The following is a 15809-nucleotide window of genomic DNA, read 5'->3' on the forward strand; positions in this document are numbered from 1 at the left end:
AACTTATTAATTCAGGATCATTTCTAGTAATAAATGCCATTAAAAAGGGCAGAGTGAGGCAGCAGAAAGGAGTTCACGGCCAACCTGGGTCGAGATTTTAACTCTTATGTGGGACTCATGCATATTCCTGGGATCCAGAGAAGCTAGCAATTGAATAAAATTGTGCCTTTTGAGCATGAACTGCAGTGGGAAACCCCAAATAATGTGATGATGTGACTTGTCTTGCACTCATCACTGTAGTTAGTTAGCTAGGCAGTAATAGCATCTGTGAGCTGGCGTCATGTAGGGAAGGTAAGAACAGCAGTGAGGCTCAGGTGAGCATTCATCTTTTTGTTAAAGGAAGAAAACATTCACATGAAGTTAATTCCTCTCTGCAAAAGCAGGCAAAACCTGCTAAGGACAAAAAGGAAACAAAAACAGCCACAGCTTCCACTTCATGGTCAGTGTGTGTCACCAGACTGCCTGAAGCCTTCCAGGCACATTCCTAGGTGACTCATACAGGTCTCCAGACACACACTGACACACTCCAGCACACAGCCTCCAACACAACTTAAGAGTCCCAGGGACTAACAGACATGGTACCTGACAATGGCTCAAATGCACCAGTTAGTTAATAAATGGGACTGTGCAAGGCACTACTGTTAAGCCAAAAAGATTAGCTTTGACCTTTAAACTTTTGGTTTTTGTTTACTTTCATTTGTTTTCGAGACAGTGTCTAGTAGCTGAGCATGGTTTTGATCTGATCCTCCTGTCTATCTCTCAGAGCTGGGATTACAGGTTTACCCTGTGCTAACCCACATTAGGGATGCTTCTCAGTACAGAATTGAGATGAGGTATACTGTTTAGGAAGTTCTCCCTCCTCCCCCGAAGACAGGGTTTCTCTGTGTAGTCTTGGCTGTCCTGAACTGGCTCTGTAGACTAGGCTGGCCTCAAACTTATCAAGATTGCCTGCCTCTGTCTCCCTGATTGCTGGTATTATAGGTGTGTGCCAGGAAGCTTTAACTTTTAAGACTGAACAAAAATAAACCAGGCAGTGCCAAACTAAAATTAAAATGTTTATGTAAATTAAACCTGTCCAGTTAAAGCCAATTTGCTGCCTTCACTCAATTCTCAAGAGCAGATTTCCCATACCAATAAATCACAAAGGAAAGTAGGAAGAGTTTCAACAAGCCTGCAGATAAATTGAACCCCTTTTTTATATTGAAAAAGTTGAAGTGAAAGACAAATACAGATTGAACATGGTGACTGCAAAATATAATGCAATTTTGAACAATTAAAATTATGAAAATATACAAAATCAATGGCAGCACACCTAGGTTTGTGCACACTCTCCATATGTGGAGACACTACAGAGGACGCTCTGTCAGAGAAGTAACTTGAACCCAATGCCTGCTTTGGAAAGTCTTGACTTAGGATCTCAGTAGTATAAAAAGCAGTGATTTTTTTTTTTCATCTGTAAACAGTAGTCGTGGTTTTTTTTTGTTTTGTTTTGTTTTTTGTTTTTTAAATACCAATTTACCACACAAAAACAAAACCATATAAACCAGAGCAGCAGCAGCAGCAAGTCTCTGAGCATTCTCCTCAGATACTAATGACATACAAGCATGGGGAGAGGGTGCTTTTACTCACTAAGTAAAAAAGTGTATATACACACATATATATATGTATATACACTTTAACTGTACACAATTTATAGTGCATGACGGCTTCCAAAAAGAATAGACTGATAAAAGATATTGGCCATTTCTTCATAATTTCATTCTTTTTACAATTATCTCAAAATTTAAGAATTGGATCTAATTGAAATGCTACATTTAGTAAGAAAATCAGCAAGTAACAAAGGAAGTATAAGTCCAACATGACATTATTTGTCAGTAAGACCAGTGGAGGTCCCAGGTGCCGAGGCAGAGGACTGACTGGATAGACCACTAGAGAGGAGCTATGCCTGAGGACCAGAGCCAGCCCACAGAGTCCATATCTAACTGATGATGGATGGCTGACAGATGTTTTAGAGCATCTATGGCCACATACATACAGTATAATTTGAATATCCCAAGAAACATTCCAGGAGCCACAATGCAGGCAAAAGCCCGCCCAGTCCCATGGGAAACAGGCCGTAACTACAGAAAATGACCACATGTTGTTCAAGGCAAGTCAAAATCAGAGTCTTCAACCCATCTTATTCAAAAAGGCCCTTTCTTTTGAGATAGAGCAAGTGACACTCTGGTACGATTACATGGTCTAGGCTCCAGCACATCTTACAAGTAAAAAAGTAGTTTCTATAGGCTTCCTTAGACGTTTAAACTATTACTAACCACTATGCCAATTTGTGAATCTAAGAATGTCAAGATAAAGGATAAAATGCAAACCTAGCCACCAAGATTTTGTCAGCTCTCCTTCAGCTGGTGCCGCCTCTTGCTGGAACAGTCGGTGGGAGGACCAATCATCACCAAATTCATCTTTTCATCTTTAGTTACTGACTCGGAGGAGTCAGGTGATGGGGACAGGAACAGAAGAGGTGACTCAGACCCCAAAACAGTCACCGAAGGAGCTGTAAGAGCTCGGCACAACATGTTCAAGAGCAGCTTTCATCTTCTGTCAGACCAGCCTCTCAAGCTGCGTGTTTGGGGACCAGACCTCCAACTTCAGGTGAACAAAGTCAATACATCCTGATGCAGTTCTCAAGTGTCAATAAAGCAGACCCATATTAGGCCCATTGTAAAATGTATCTTTTGTCAACCTAAAACTTAAAACCTAGGCTAAATCCATAATGTACAATTCCTTCTGCCCCAAACACCCCACCTAAAAACACTTAAGTAGTAAATCTTTGTTTCCAAGCATATTTATGCATATGTATCTGTGAGACTCATGAATTGGCTGCAAAATGTGACTCAAAACCAATGACACACGTATCAGAATCGCCTGCACAAACCATGTACACCTCTTTTTCAACAGCTCTTCCCACCTTTCCTAGAGGACCAGCGGCACAAGGTCTCAGCAGCTTATGAAGCACGAGGCGGGCTATACAGTCTGAGCTCTCCCAGGATCGGACTGGGTATGTCTTGGCTGTCAGAACTATGAAGCCAAAACTGAGCACCTGTGGTCATGTGTGCAGCATGTGCTCATGACACTTCTCACCTGACCCTCTGTGGACCTACCCTGATTCTGTAGGAGCCTCACTAGCAACCTGCTGCTATAGAAAAAGCCCTGCTTCCATGTCTGCTCCTACAACTGCTTTCTGCCTCCTGTGGCTAAAAGACCAAACCCAAACTCCCACTGCATGACGGAAGAGCAATCCACCTGCTCTGAGGTCGATGCTTTAAACTGAATTTCTATTGCTGCTTGTAAAGAAACCTCCACCCAAGACATTTCTGGTGATGGGAGTGAAGTGGGGTTCACTTGTTGCTGTCCTGTGGATATGAACAGGTATAAAGAGTGGTAAACCCAGTTGAGGGTCCTGCTTCTGGTTTATATACAATAATTTAATTCGTTGTATATATTTAATACCTCAAAAATTAATTCACGATCAAAGTCCTTCATGCATTTGTGAGGAAGTTCTGGATTAGAACGATGCCAGCCAGATGTTGCTTTTGCTGGGGAAGGTGGTGGTCGTCTTCTGCTGTAGTGTCGTCAGTGTCTGTGGTTCATTCTTCCTTAAATTTTTAGTTTCTTTGTGGTCTCAAGTCTTTTTCTTAGCAGCTCCCCTGTTTCCAGAAGTGAGTGCAGATAACTGCTCTGTACTTTCCCCTGGACAGTCTTTGAAAATTTTCTTTCTTCCTACAGAAGAAACAACAATTAAATAGTCTCGCTGGAAAACCATTCACTCGTGTTAAAGTGATCTCACCCAGAACACCCACATCTTTTCAGTTCATATATACAGGAAGGGAAACAGGAAGGCACTAGGTAACTCACATGTGGCACAGACTGGGGTAAACAGGTATGTGTCCCATGCCAAGGAGGGTGGGAGAATCTCCTCAGCAGCTTGGACACATAATGGGAACCATTTTATGATAAGTTGGTCAGGGTATAAAATCTGAGGCTTCCAGTTTTTTTCAAATAAAGTAAACCTGTATCACTAGTTTGATACCATCACAGCTACTTTCAATAGCACCAGCTTTACCACCATCTTTTCCTATTAAAATACTGGAGTCCATACCAACTCAATCCCCCAAAATGAGTCCTGACCTGTGACAGTATAGAGGTTCAAAACTTACTGTGGTAGAGACCACAAAAATAAGTGCTCAAACACAGAGTCATGAGTAGGGAGGGCTACATGAGGTTGGCAGTGCTTCAAAGCCCAGAGCTACAACCAAAATCAGGCATACCTTCTGACGAACAGTGTTAGATGTACATGCGGTAGGCCTTAGAAACAGGTGAATAGAAGACAATATGTGCAAATGTTGTGTTTTATTTTTGTTTTTTTTTTTTTGAGACTGAGTCTCCCCTAAATAGTCCTGGCCATCCTAGAAATCAAGAGATGCACTTGCTTGACTCTTCCCTCCCCAGTGCTAGGACTAAAGTATGTACTACCACACACAGCTCCAAGTACATTGAATTCAGTATTACACAATAAAACAGCAAATTTAGCTGTCTCTAGCCATAGGCTGTAGAGATAAACACACATTTCACAAAACTAATCTGAAGAGCAAACTGAGTCTGCTGAACAGACTCTTTTATGGCCATTAAGATCCAATCAGAATAAAAATGATCTACATAGCACTGACACTGTATGAGCTAGGAATCACATGTAGCCTAGTCCCATGGAACCAGGGGATGCACAGTTTCCATGCAAACACTGCAGTTTTTTAGAGGGCTTGAGCTACACCAGTTTTTGGTTTTCAGGGTGCGTGTGTGTACACTGAAAGAATAACAACCTAGAGGACTGGGGTAGCGGGACGGTAGAAAAGCACTCATCTCAAACATACAACACGCTGAGTTCCATACTCAACAGCAACTACCTCCCAAAACCTATAATGCCAGTGGCTGTGGGTCATTCCTCTCTTGATACAAACAGCTAAAAGAAAATACAAGGCTGACTGCACGAGTCAGTCCGAACAAATTTGTGTAGCTGTGTAAAGAAAGCCCAAGTTACAGAAAGCGCTATTAAATAATACAATACTCTACACTTTCCCCGTGAATATAAATATGAAGAAAGATGTCCACTACAGCTCTTTTTAGTTGGGTACCCCATGAGGCAGAATGGAGACTAGGAAGAAAAGTCTACCAAGAAATACAACACGTGCTTAAAGGAAATAGAATTGAGAGATGACCCTGGAGTTAAGAGCCAGCGGACCTAGGTTCAGTTCCCAGCGCTATTGAATAATACAATACTCTACACTTTCTCCATGAATATAAATATGAAGAAAGATGTCCACTACAGCTCAAGTACACACAGGCAAAACACTCAAACTTAATACTTTTTAAAAATTAAAACAAAACAACATGAAAAGATGAGGACAGCCCAGGCATGTGGTTTCACCCCTACTACTCTGACACTGGGGCAGGAGAGCACAAAGTGAGGCTGTGATCAGATCTTCTGCAAAGGGAAAACAGACAGGAGCCAGGTGCCCTACAGATCTGTGCAATGTACTCTGCGGATTGGGACTAATTAAATCAGGCCATAACTAGCAACATTACTACTGTGCTCAAAATCAGTCAGGTTCTCTTCTCCATTTGGGTAGAAAGAAACTTTCCCAGAGTACTGTACAGTCAGGGACAGCATCTAGCCTGTGATCGCTGTCCCTGACACCAGGCTAAGCTACCAGAGAGAAAGGAGGGACTTCGCAGCACCAACCCAGAACCACTGTCTCTCACTCAGGAAGCAGGCAGATCAGTAGACCATAGTACCACAGCACACCTTCCCACAGCTAGTCTCCTCCCTCTCCCTGCTTGGTAAAAATTTGCTAATCTAGCCCTCATGGGTTTAGAATGCACTACATAAATCAGACTGGACTCACACTTGGAGTAATCCTCCTGCTTCAAAGTACCAGGATTAAAGGTGTGTGCCACCATGCCCAGCTTCCTGGTATGCTAGACAAGTGCTCTACCAACTGAGCTACACCACCAACCCTTGGCATTAGTCCTCTTAGTACAGGACAGGCACAGAAAATATACTGGGTTGGGGGATGGAATAGGAGGAAAACCCTATCACCAAAATGTAATCTCACCACAATGTAAGTTTGAAAACAACTATCACAATAAAAAATTGGTGTCCAAAACACATGGTTCTATGTCTTGCAGGGAGAGAATGATGAATTGAGCATTAACTGGTCCTCATGACATGTGCAGAAAGCATGCTAATTGCCTGTCTTCTCTTACCGGAGAGATAGAAGTGTCTTCTAAAGTAAGTTCCTCAAGTTTAAGTACAATTAGATGTGTTTCAAGTCCTTTAACATGATCCACAGCATTGGAGATTAAAGTCTGAAGTCCAGTAACATAGTCTTGGAAACTGGTGAAGACTGGAGGCTGGGGTGAGGAAGATTTAAAGAGGTGTTAAAAGCTTTTACAACATCTCCTATTTTCTAACACAAAATGCTAACTTTCCACCATGCAAAGTTTGATGCTGTGACCACAGGGATGGATACACTTTGGGATAAACACACAGCCTGGAGTGACCAATTAGCTGCAACTTGACGGTAATGGTTAAGACACTCTTTGGATAGGAAAGGGGGTCAGGAATTAACCTAGGCAGCATGTATGCTTTGTAAGCACTCATTCTACCAATGTGGGTGTATCCAGGGTTTGGGCTTCCCCCCCCCCCCCCGTTTTTAAAATGAATTTTTTTCTTTCTCTCTCTCTTTCTTTCTTTTTGGTTTTTCAAAGATAGGGTTTGTGTGTAGACCAGGCTGACCTCGAACTCACAGAGATCTGCCTGCCTCTGCCTCCAAGAGTGTTGGGATTACTACAGGCATGAGTCACTGGACCCACTGAATTTCTATTTCTTACTTCCATATGAGCAGAAGAACTAATAGAAAGTCTATTAGTTGTTCATGACTCCCGAGGGCTGGAAATGTGCAAAAACAGTAAAGGATGGAGGGGAAACAAGGCTTTGTTTTCAGGACTGAGGAGGAAGCTCAGTGGGTAAAAAACTTACAAGTGTGCAATCCCGGCACTCATGTAAATGCTGGCTGTAATACTAGCACCAGCGAGCCAGAGACTAGGAACCCCAGGAGCAAACTGGAAATCTAGACTGGTCAAACTGGTGAGCTCTGGTCAAACAAGTGAGACCCTGCCTCACTGTGTGAGGTGGAATAGCAACCAAGGATGATATCTGACTTGACAGCCACCTCTTGATCAAATGTGCCTATTTGTGAACTTTCACACTTATATGACAAATCACACACACACACCAAAGAAAACATTTTATTCTCCTTTCCTTCTTTGTATCTGAGATTTCCAATGTTAATGGGAGACAGAAACATAATGTTCTGGTTCCTTTTGTTTGTTTGTTTTATTTTTAGGGTCCTGGGTTTCGTTTTTTGTTTTCGTTTTGTTGTTTTTTTGTTTTGTTTTTTTTTTAACATAAGATCCTGCTATGTAGCCCTGGCCATCCTACAGTGAGTAAAAGAGGAAGAAAAAAGAGCCAGCATGGAGGCTCATAGCTGTCATTTCAGCATCAGTTCAAGGCTGTCCTTAATTACATATGGAATTCAAAGCCAGATCCAGATTCAACAATAGCAAAAATACCAGAAGAAGATTTGAGTATCAGTTTGTGTAAATGTGAAAAGACCTTTCTAAAGAGGACACTTACCTAGAAAACCATTAAAAAGATTATCATATTTTTTCAAAATGAATCCATTCACTGAATAACAGAGCAAAGGATGGAGAGATGAATCATCAGTCAAGAGCACTGGCTGCTCTTGCAGAGGACCAAGGTTAGACATTGCTAGCATCCACTTGTGGCTCACACCTCTGAGGGGAATTGATGGCCTCTGTGGAGACCAGGCACTCAAGTGGTACACAGACATACATGTGGACAAAACCACCACACTTTTATTTAAAAAAATTTTTTTACACTGGACATGGTAGCGCGGGCCTATAATCCTAGCACTCTGGGAGGCAAAGGCAGGAAGATCGTGAGTTCAAGGCCAGCCTGAAAGTTAACTCTACAATAAAGAGTTAAAACTGACACTGTCCAGCTGTTCACTCAAGAAATGTTCCTAAAGGCTCAGCCTTGAGAAAATGGTGGTCAGTGCTAGAGGGACTTAGATCTGAGTCTAGATTCTAAGAGGATCTCTACAGTCAAGATATGAACCAATTCCATATAAATCAATAAAAATAAACTACATTAATTAGTACAATGGAGGAATGGCTATCAATATTGAGATGCAGTTGTATTTACTGACATAAAAAGGCCAATATGCTAAGCAAATAAAAAATAAAACAAAATATGCAAGTTGCAGATTTTTGTTAAGAAAAAGTCTCACATAGCCTAGTCTGGCTCTAACTCCGTTATGTAGCCAAGGCTGGCCTTGAACTCTTTCTTGACCTCTCTGCCTCCACCTGCTAAATACTATCATCCTTGCTCAGCTCAGAACCTTCTACATAGCATGATCTTGATTTGCATCAGCTGTGAACATGAGTAAACTCTAGTCACATGTTCATAGCTCACTGTAATAACTAGAAAAACAACAAGCCAGGTGCAGCAGCTCACCCCTTTAAAACCAGCACCCGGTAGACAGTAGACAAATCTCTGAGTTTGAGGCCAGCCAGTGAACTGTAGGACAGCAGGGACTATGTAGAGAGACTCTGCCTCAAATAAATAAACCAATGAATAAGTAAGCAAACCAATAAAAACTCTCAAGTAGGTTTTAGGATTACACACTTTCATGGGACTTAACTTTATGTGAGGTTTGTTTCTGCTGAATATTTTTTGGCTGCCAGAAACTCTATGTAAACCAAGCAAATCTCAAACCTGCTGTGATACTCCTGCCTCTGCTCTTTGAGTCCTGGAATTTCAGGAATGTGCTGACATGACAGTGTTGTAGCCTGTGAATGTGAGCCCACTAAAGCTAGGGATAAAGGGGGTTGACATGGCACTTGGAACCAATTTCAGGGTCTGGGGAGCACAGCAAGCTCTCCACAGCTCTGAGGTAGCTCCCCAGCCTTAAGTCTACTGTGCAATCACAGAAGGAGAGGAGAACCTCTGCAATAAACCAGAAAGACACTCCCTTCATCCAACACTAAAATCTCAAGAATGAGGCACAAATACCAGTGTTTCCTGAAAGAATTAACTGAAAGAACAGTGCTTGTGTCTAGCCTGAATTTCTGCCTGTATCTAATAAGGAAATATTATTTGACTGTTGTCACACACCTGCCTAGATTTCCTCAAAAACAGACAAAACAAAAAGTTAAGGTGTGTTCAAATGCAAGGAAGGTAGAGAGAGGGAAAAGAAAAGCTGCATCACTGTGAAAAGGACTAGTAAGGATGTAGTTGGGATGCACAGGCACTCCACACTGGAGCCTTCTGAGGCCGTGGTTCAGTGTGAGCACCAAGAGCTTAGGTTTGATATGACCACCTTGGATACACAGGTTCAGTGTCACAAGCCTGAAGTGTTTCTTTCAAATGATTCAACGGACAAGATAGACAGCAAATGTGGCTGAGTGTCAGCAGGTAATGACTGGGGAAGGATCTTCATGGAGCCATTAGTCTTTCCCCGTTACTGTAAGGATGTGACTGGGGAAAGAGCTCTCAGGCATCGGAAACAGGAACACTGTAAGTTCAGCGACAGCTGGTTTACAGTGAGGCTGCCTCCAAACCAACACATACTTGTGTCCCAGCTACTGGGAAAGCTGAGGCTCCAAAGTCACTACAAGTCCAGGCAACATACTACGGAAGCCCTTTCAAGAAGCTGTGGGAGAAAAGGGGCCTACAGAGCCCTGAAGGCTCTTACAGCATGCAGGAAAACAGCAGAAGGAAAGGCAGCCATGCCAGGTTGTCGGCTGCTCTCTGTTATTACCATGATGATGCTGGTTTCTTTTTTCTTCTTTTTCTTTTTCTGTATATTTAATTTGTATGGCCGCAAGACACTCTCACAGTAACTGGACACCCAAAGGACAATAGAAATAGTCTGAAAGAGGAAATTTACAAATTTGTCAGTACAAATTACATTAAGGTTGTCTACACAGCAGACAGCAGCAAAGGTTTAAACAAAGTCATGGCAACCGGCGGTTCTGCAGAAGCCAAGCAGCGGCCGTGGCAGCGGGAAAGCCAACCAGGGCCGCAGGCCGTGACTGTGAGCCAGGCGCCCTTTCTTCCACTGAGGGCGCTCCCTCCTGTACTTGCCCGTCTGCCACAGCAGCCTCGCCCCTAGCATTCCTTGTGGCTCTCGCTCTGCTACATTCCATTTTACCTCCCTTCTCTCAGTGGGGAATCCATTCCTTTGCTGAGTGTAAAGTCCACACCTCAGGGCAGGGATGCAAAGGTTCCTTAAACCATGGAGTCTCCACACAGCAGTCAGAAGACTCAGCATCAAACCTGGGATGTCCTCAGCTGGAAAGACCTTTGAGCAGTCAGTTGGCTCCTGTCCCACACTGTGAGCATATGCATGCTCAGCAACTGCTCAGCCCTCACTGAGTAGCTCTAGGCTCTCACCAGTCACCAAAGCAGAGCATCTGACCTTCTGGATACTTCAGGCCACAGGAAAAAGAACAGAGACACACATGAATTGAAAAAAAATTATGGCTACTGGCGAGTGCTGGCTGCTCTTGCAGAAGAGCTGGGCTTGGTGCCAGGACACATATGGCAACTCATAACTGCTTGTGACTGTAGTTCTAGGGGGTCCAATGCCCTCTGACCTTCTGCAGGTACTCATGCAAGGTGCACATGGACTCAAGCAGGTGCACACATGCACGTAAATCTAAAACAACAATAGAATCTGTCTAAAAACAAGAGCTTTGTGCTATATGTGCCAGCATGAGTCCATGACTCCTGCACCTGGGAAACCAAGGCAGGGTTCAGAGTTCAAGGAAACTAAGTTGTATTTTACCCCCACCTCCCAGACTCCTTCATAATGCAGAGCGCTAGGTAGTAAGTAAAACAAATGGAGGAATGAACTCAAATAAAATGTCAAAGGAGAGAAGACAAACCAGTGACTTTGGCAAACCTCTTAGAAAAGAATGCCACTCATAAGCTGTCCCTAAGCAGAGTGAAGAAAACCAGTTTAGGAAATGACGAAAATTGTGTCTAGCATCACAAACAATCAGTGAGAAAGGGTAAGCTGTGGGTGTAAAGCCCATGCTCCACTGAAGAGGTAGGCCATGTGCCTTAGGAGGATGCAAACACACCTCAACAAAGAAGACAAGGTTCTCTAGGACCGCAGGCTGGGTCTTCACATTACCATCTTTAACTTCCAAGAGGTTGCCTTTACATGTGCTGAAGACACCTGAGGGAGAAAGAGGGTTTGTGCTATTATTCTCCGTAAGTTCTGATACTTTTAGGATATAGAATCTGAAAATTGGTGACATAAAAACTTAATCCAAGTCAGGCCTAGTAGCGCATACTTTAATCTCAGCGCTGGGAGTCAGAGGCAGATCTCCAAGTTCAAAACCAGCCTGGTCTACATACAAAGTTCCAAGCTGCCCAGAGGTACAAAGTGAGACCCTGTCTTAAAAAACAAATAAAGCCAAGCTACAGTGGAATGAGAGCGTAGCTCAGTGTCAGTGCTTGCCTGTCCTGCTCCAGGTCCCACACACCATCCCCAGTACCACCAAAAACCAAAATCAAACCTCTCCCAAATAAAACAGCAACCAAAAGATTCAAGGCATATGAAGTAAAAGTCTTAACAATTATCGAGCTACAGTCTCCAAAATATGAAAAGTAGTCTTAAAAATTATACATGTTAGGATCTAGCCATCAGCTAAGAGATTTGAATACAGCTTATCATAAAGTGAAGATTAAGAGGGTGGTTTAAAAGAACCGTGCCACTGTGACCTGAAACGATAGGAAGGTCACTGTAGGAGAGCATCTACATGGGGATGGAGAGATGGCTTGGTTAATGAAGTGCTTGGATCATACACGAACACACAGAGTAGAGTCCCAGGGGGCTAACTGGCAGAGATGGTCTAGCCAAATCCATGAACTCCCGGTTTAGTAAGTGGCCTTGCCTCAAATAAGGTAGAATGTGGTAAGACAGACACTCAACCTCTAGCCTCTGCACAACCCATGACACCCCACACCTACCTCTCTCCCCCTCTCACCCACAGAGTCACACACATCTACCTCTCCCTAGCATAAACACCCATATCCATAGAGTCACCCATGGCAATTGAGTATAACTCCACACTGGGTCTAGGTAAGACTGTAACCAGTTTATACTAGTTTTTAAGTGCTCTGTAGTAATTTTAACTTCAAGGCTTGGTTCTGTTGCATGCCTGTAATCCCAGCACTCATGAGGGTAAAGCAGGAGGATCACCAAGTAAAAATCACCCTGGGCTACATAGCAAGTTGAGATAAGCCTGGAATATACAGGAAGATCATCTCAAAAACATAAAAGCAACAACACTTAACTTTAAATAGTTAAAATTCCAAAAATATGCTTATTATTTCCAATCCTTCCATGTGTTTATAGACTTTAAACAGTGAACTACTGTCAGACAGGCAGACACAATTCAGAAATCTATGGTAAGAACTTACCTTTCAAAAGTTCTAGTAAAGATGCAAGACTATTTTCTATTCGCTCCTGTATATCCACTGTACCCTCTAAAAATGAAAAACAAACAATCAACTCTTTCTCTCTTTTTTTAGAAAGATAAAGAAGCAAACTGGGCATGGCCCCACATAACTGTGATCCCAGGACCCAAGACACTGAGGCAGCAGGAGTAAGTTCAAGACTAGCACACAAGCTATGCTGAAAAAAGCAGAGAGCTGGGAAAGGCACTTGTCATCAAGCTTCCAGAAGTGAGTTTGATCCCTGGGATCCACTTGGTAGAAGGAAAAAACTGACTCCTATTCAATTGTCCTCTGAACTCATAAATGCTGTGGCATGTACATATATGCACGCACACACACACACAAAATGAATGAATGAGGCTCAGAGGTTAAGAGCACTGGCTGCTCTTCCAGAGGTCCCGAGTTCAATTCCCAGCAAGCACACCATGGCTCACAACCACCCATTAATGAGATCTGGTGCCTTCTTCTGGCATGCAGGCAGATCATTGTATAAAGAATAAATAATCTTTAAAAAGAAGTGAGTGAATGAATGAACAAACTGTAGGGACAGGTCTGGAGAGCTGGCTCAGCAGTTAAGAGTAAATACTGCTCTTATAAAGGACCTGAGTTCAGTTCCCAGCACACATTTCTGAGTGCTCACACAGCATATCTTTCACACAGATTATCTCCAACTCTGGGGAGCTGATAACTCTGGTCTCCATAGGCGCATGACATCCCATGCACACCCTGACACACACAATTAAAAGTTGGGGCTGTAGGAGATGGCTCAGCAGTTAGGAGCACTGGCTGCTCTTGTGGAAGAACCAGGTTCAATTCCTAGCACCCAGATGGTGACTCACAACCGTAACTTCAGTTCCAGGGGATCTGGCCTCCCCTCTTCTGGCTTCTGAGGGCTCCAGGCATGCATATCATGCATAAAAATGCACACAGGCAAAACACCCATACATATAAAATAATAAAACAAAAAAAATTAAAGTAATAATCGATGGACATTGGTGGCGCATGCCTTTATTTTTTATTTTTCTTTTTTGTTTTTTCGAGACTTTCTCTACGTAACAGTCCTGGATGCCCTGGACTCACTCTGTAAACCATGCAGGCCTTGAATTCACAGAGATCTGCCTGCCTCTGCCTCCTGAATGCTGGGATTAAAGGCATACGCCACCACGATCTGGCGAAATGTCTTTTTATTTTATTTATTTATTTATTTTGAGAAAAAGTTTCTCTGTGTAGCATTGGCTGTCCCAGACTAGCTTTATAGACCAGGCTAGCCTTGAATTAACAGATTATTTGCCTGCCTCTGCCTCCACCAGTGCTGGGATTATAGGCATGTGCCACCACACCTGACTGGCACATGCCTTTAATCCCAGCACTCAGGAGGCAGAGGCAAGTGAATCTCTGTGAGTTTGAGGATAGTCTGTTCTACAAACTGAGCCAGGAACTCAAAGAGAAATCATGTTTCAAAAAAACAAAGAGTCTAAAAAGCAGGAACAGTAAAGTCAATACCAAAAGCAAGTGACGGCAAAGGCTTTCTCCTCCTAAAACATTCAAATCCACTACTGAAAAACAGAGGAGGAGGAGGGGACAGTGACTGCTCCTCTGGCCCAGGACTGTCTCAGGCTCTCTATCACACCTTCCAGCTGTGTCCTGAGCACTGCAGATCTATCATTCAGCTTTGCAGGATGTCTGGGTATGGGGCTCAGCCAGTGAATATTTTTGATTTCTGTAAGTTTAGGATTTCATTATTTATCACACTTATTAAACTTTTAATGATAAAGGTCTTGTAAACACATGCCCATGTACACTTACCTAAGCCATTGCTGTCAAGCTCATACATATCATTGACAAGATGAAAGGAGCGGACCTGGCACTGACAGCAGCCAGAACTGAAGAACCTGCCCATCCTGGTAGGAATAGGCCCGAGGAAGGGGTACTAGAAAAAAAGAAAGAAAGAAAAACCATATCCTTAATTCACACAAATTATGCAAATAGGACTTGTAACTATTGGATAAAACTTAATAAAAATCCACCCATCAGAAAACTAGTAACTAGGGGGGTGGGAGGGGAAGACTGGAGAGATGACTCAGAGGTTAAGAACACTGTCTGCTCTTCCAAAGGTCCTGAGTTCAATTCCCAGCAACTACACGGTGGCTCACAACCATCTATAGTGAGATCTGGTGCCCTTTTCTGGAGTACAAGCAAACATGCAGTCAGAAATTTTTATAAATAAAAATTTATAACATTTTGCTCAACATAGCAAAACCCTGACACAGCCTAGAACTATCAATCCCCCTTTCTCAAAATGCCACAAACTGGGACAAAAATGTGTTATGCCAAAAGCCACCAGTATAATTATTTAGCTTCCAACAGCAAATACTTATCAATACCTGAATTTCCTTTTCAATAAACCGCTTCCCTGTCTCAACGGCCACTTCTAGCTGTTGGAGGAGCAAACGAAGGATGTCAATCCGGGAGGACACACCGTTCTCTGACGTCTTCTCTGAGTTCTTTGGCTCCACAGGGTGGGTAAGACTTGGAAGTCCACTGATCAGCCTCAACGTTAAGGAGCGAATTCTTAACCACATGGTCTCCTCCTCCAAGGAGAGTTTCTTATGCTCTTCAGAAACATTCCTTAAACAGAAACATTCCCAACCGTCCATTTTACTCAGCCTGTTGCCTTCAAATTCCTGAGTATGCATCTTGTCAAGGCACTTTGGTACAGTTTCCCTTCATGTAAGGCTCAGGCCAAGCATATGATTAGCACCTGCCTTACTACAGCAAGCTTGGCATGGCAGCTTTACCTGAAGGCTATTTCCCCATGAGGGGTATTTGCTCTGAGGATTAAAACAGGCTACAAAAAAGCTCAAATGCCAGACAAACAGGGTAGGTAAAAAGTGCCCAGCTACCCAAACACTCAGGAGTCCACAAGCTCACAAAGACCCTTTCAGTCTTTCCCACACACAAGTATACAAATGTATGGCTGCACAGGGTTTTAGCTAGCCGCCACAGGACACCTTAACCATTTGCAAGGCCCAGGGATGAACTCCAAGTAGCACCAAAAAATACACATATAGAAATATATAGGCAAAATCTTGAGAACTTGTACCATGTTTCTTTGAGATAGGTTTTCACTCTATAGATC

At 43.0% G+C, this 15809-nt stretch overlaps 1 protein-coding gene across 2 annotated transcripts in view; it reads right to left on the reverse strand.

Moving 5' to 3' along the window:
* Window positions 1-1037: 1037 nt before the first annotated feature.
* Naa25 (N-alpha-acetyltransferase 25, NatB auxiliary subunit) overlaps window positions 1038-15809 on the reverse strand; it is a 50397-nt gene continuing 35625 nt past the window's right edge. For both annotated transcript variants that reach the window (XM_021633170.2, XM_060382463.1), the window contains exons 18-24: window positions 15055-15298; window positions 14477-14600; window positions 12635-12700; window positions 11287-11384; window positions 9960-10070; window positions 6319-6465; window positions 1038-3777 (exon numbers count right to left, since the gene is read on the reverse strand). In XM_021633170.2, coding sequence (XP_021488845.1) covers window positions 3655-3777; window positions 6319-6465; window positions 9960-10070; window positions 11287-11384; window positions 12635-12700; window positions 14477-14600; window positions 15055-15298 — 913 coding nt within the window. In that variant the 3' untranslated portion in view covers window positions 1038-3654. The remainder of the gene's footprint in view (window positions 3778-6318; window positions 6466-9959; window positions 10071-11286; window positions 11385-12634; window positions 12701-14476; window positions 14601-15054; window positions 15299-15809) is intronic.

The sequence above is a fragment of the Meriones unguiculatus genome, chromosome 4 (assembly GCF_030254825.1).
Source record: "Meriones unguiculatus strain TT.TT164.6M chromosome 4, Bangor_MerUng_6.1, whole genome shotgun sequence".
In the NCBI taxonomy this organism is placed as follows: domain Eukaryota; kingdom Metazoa; phylum Chordata; class Mammalia; order Rodentia; family Muridae; genus Meriones; species Meriones unguiculatus.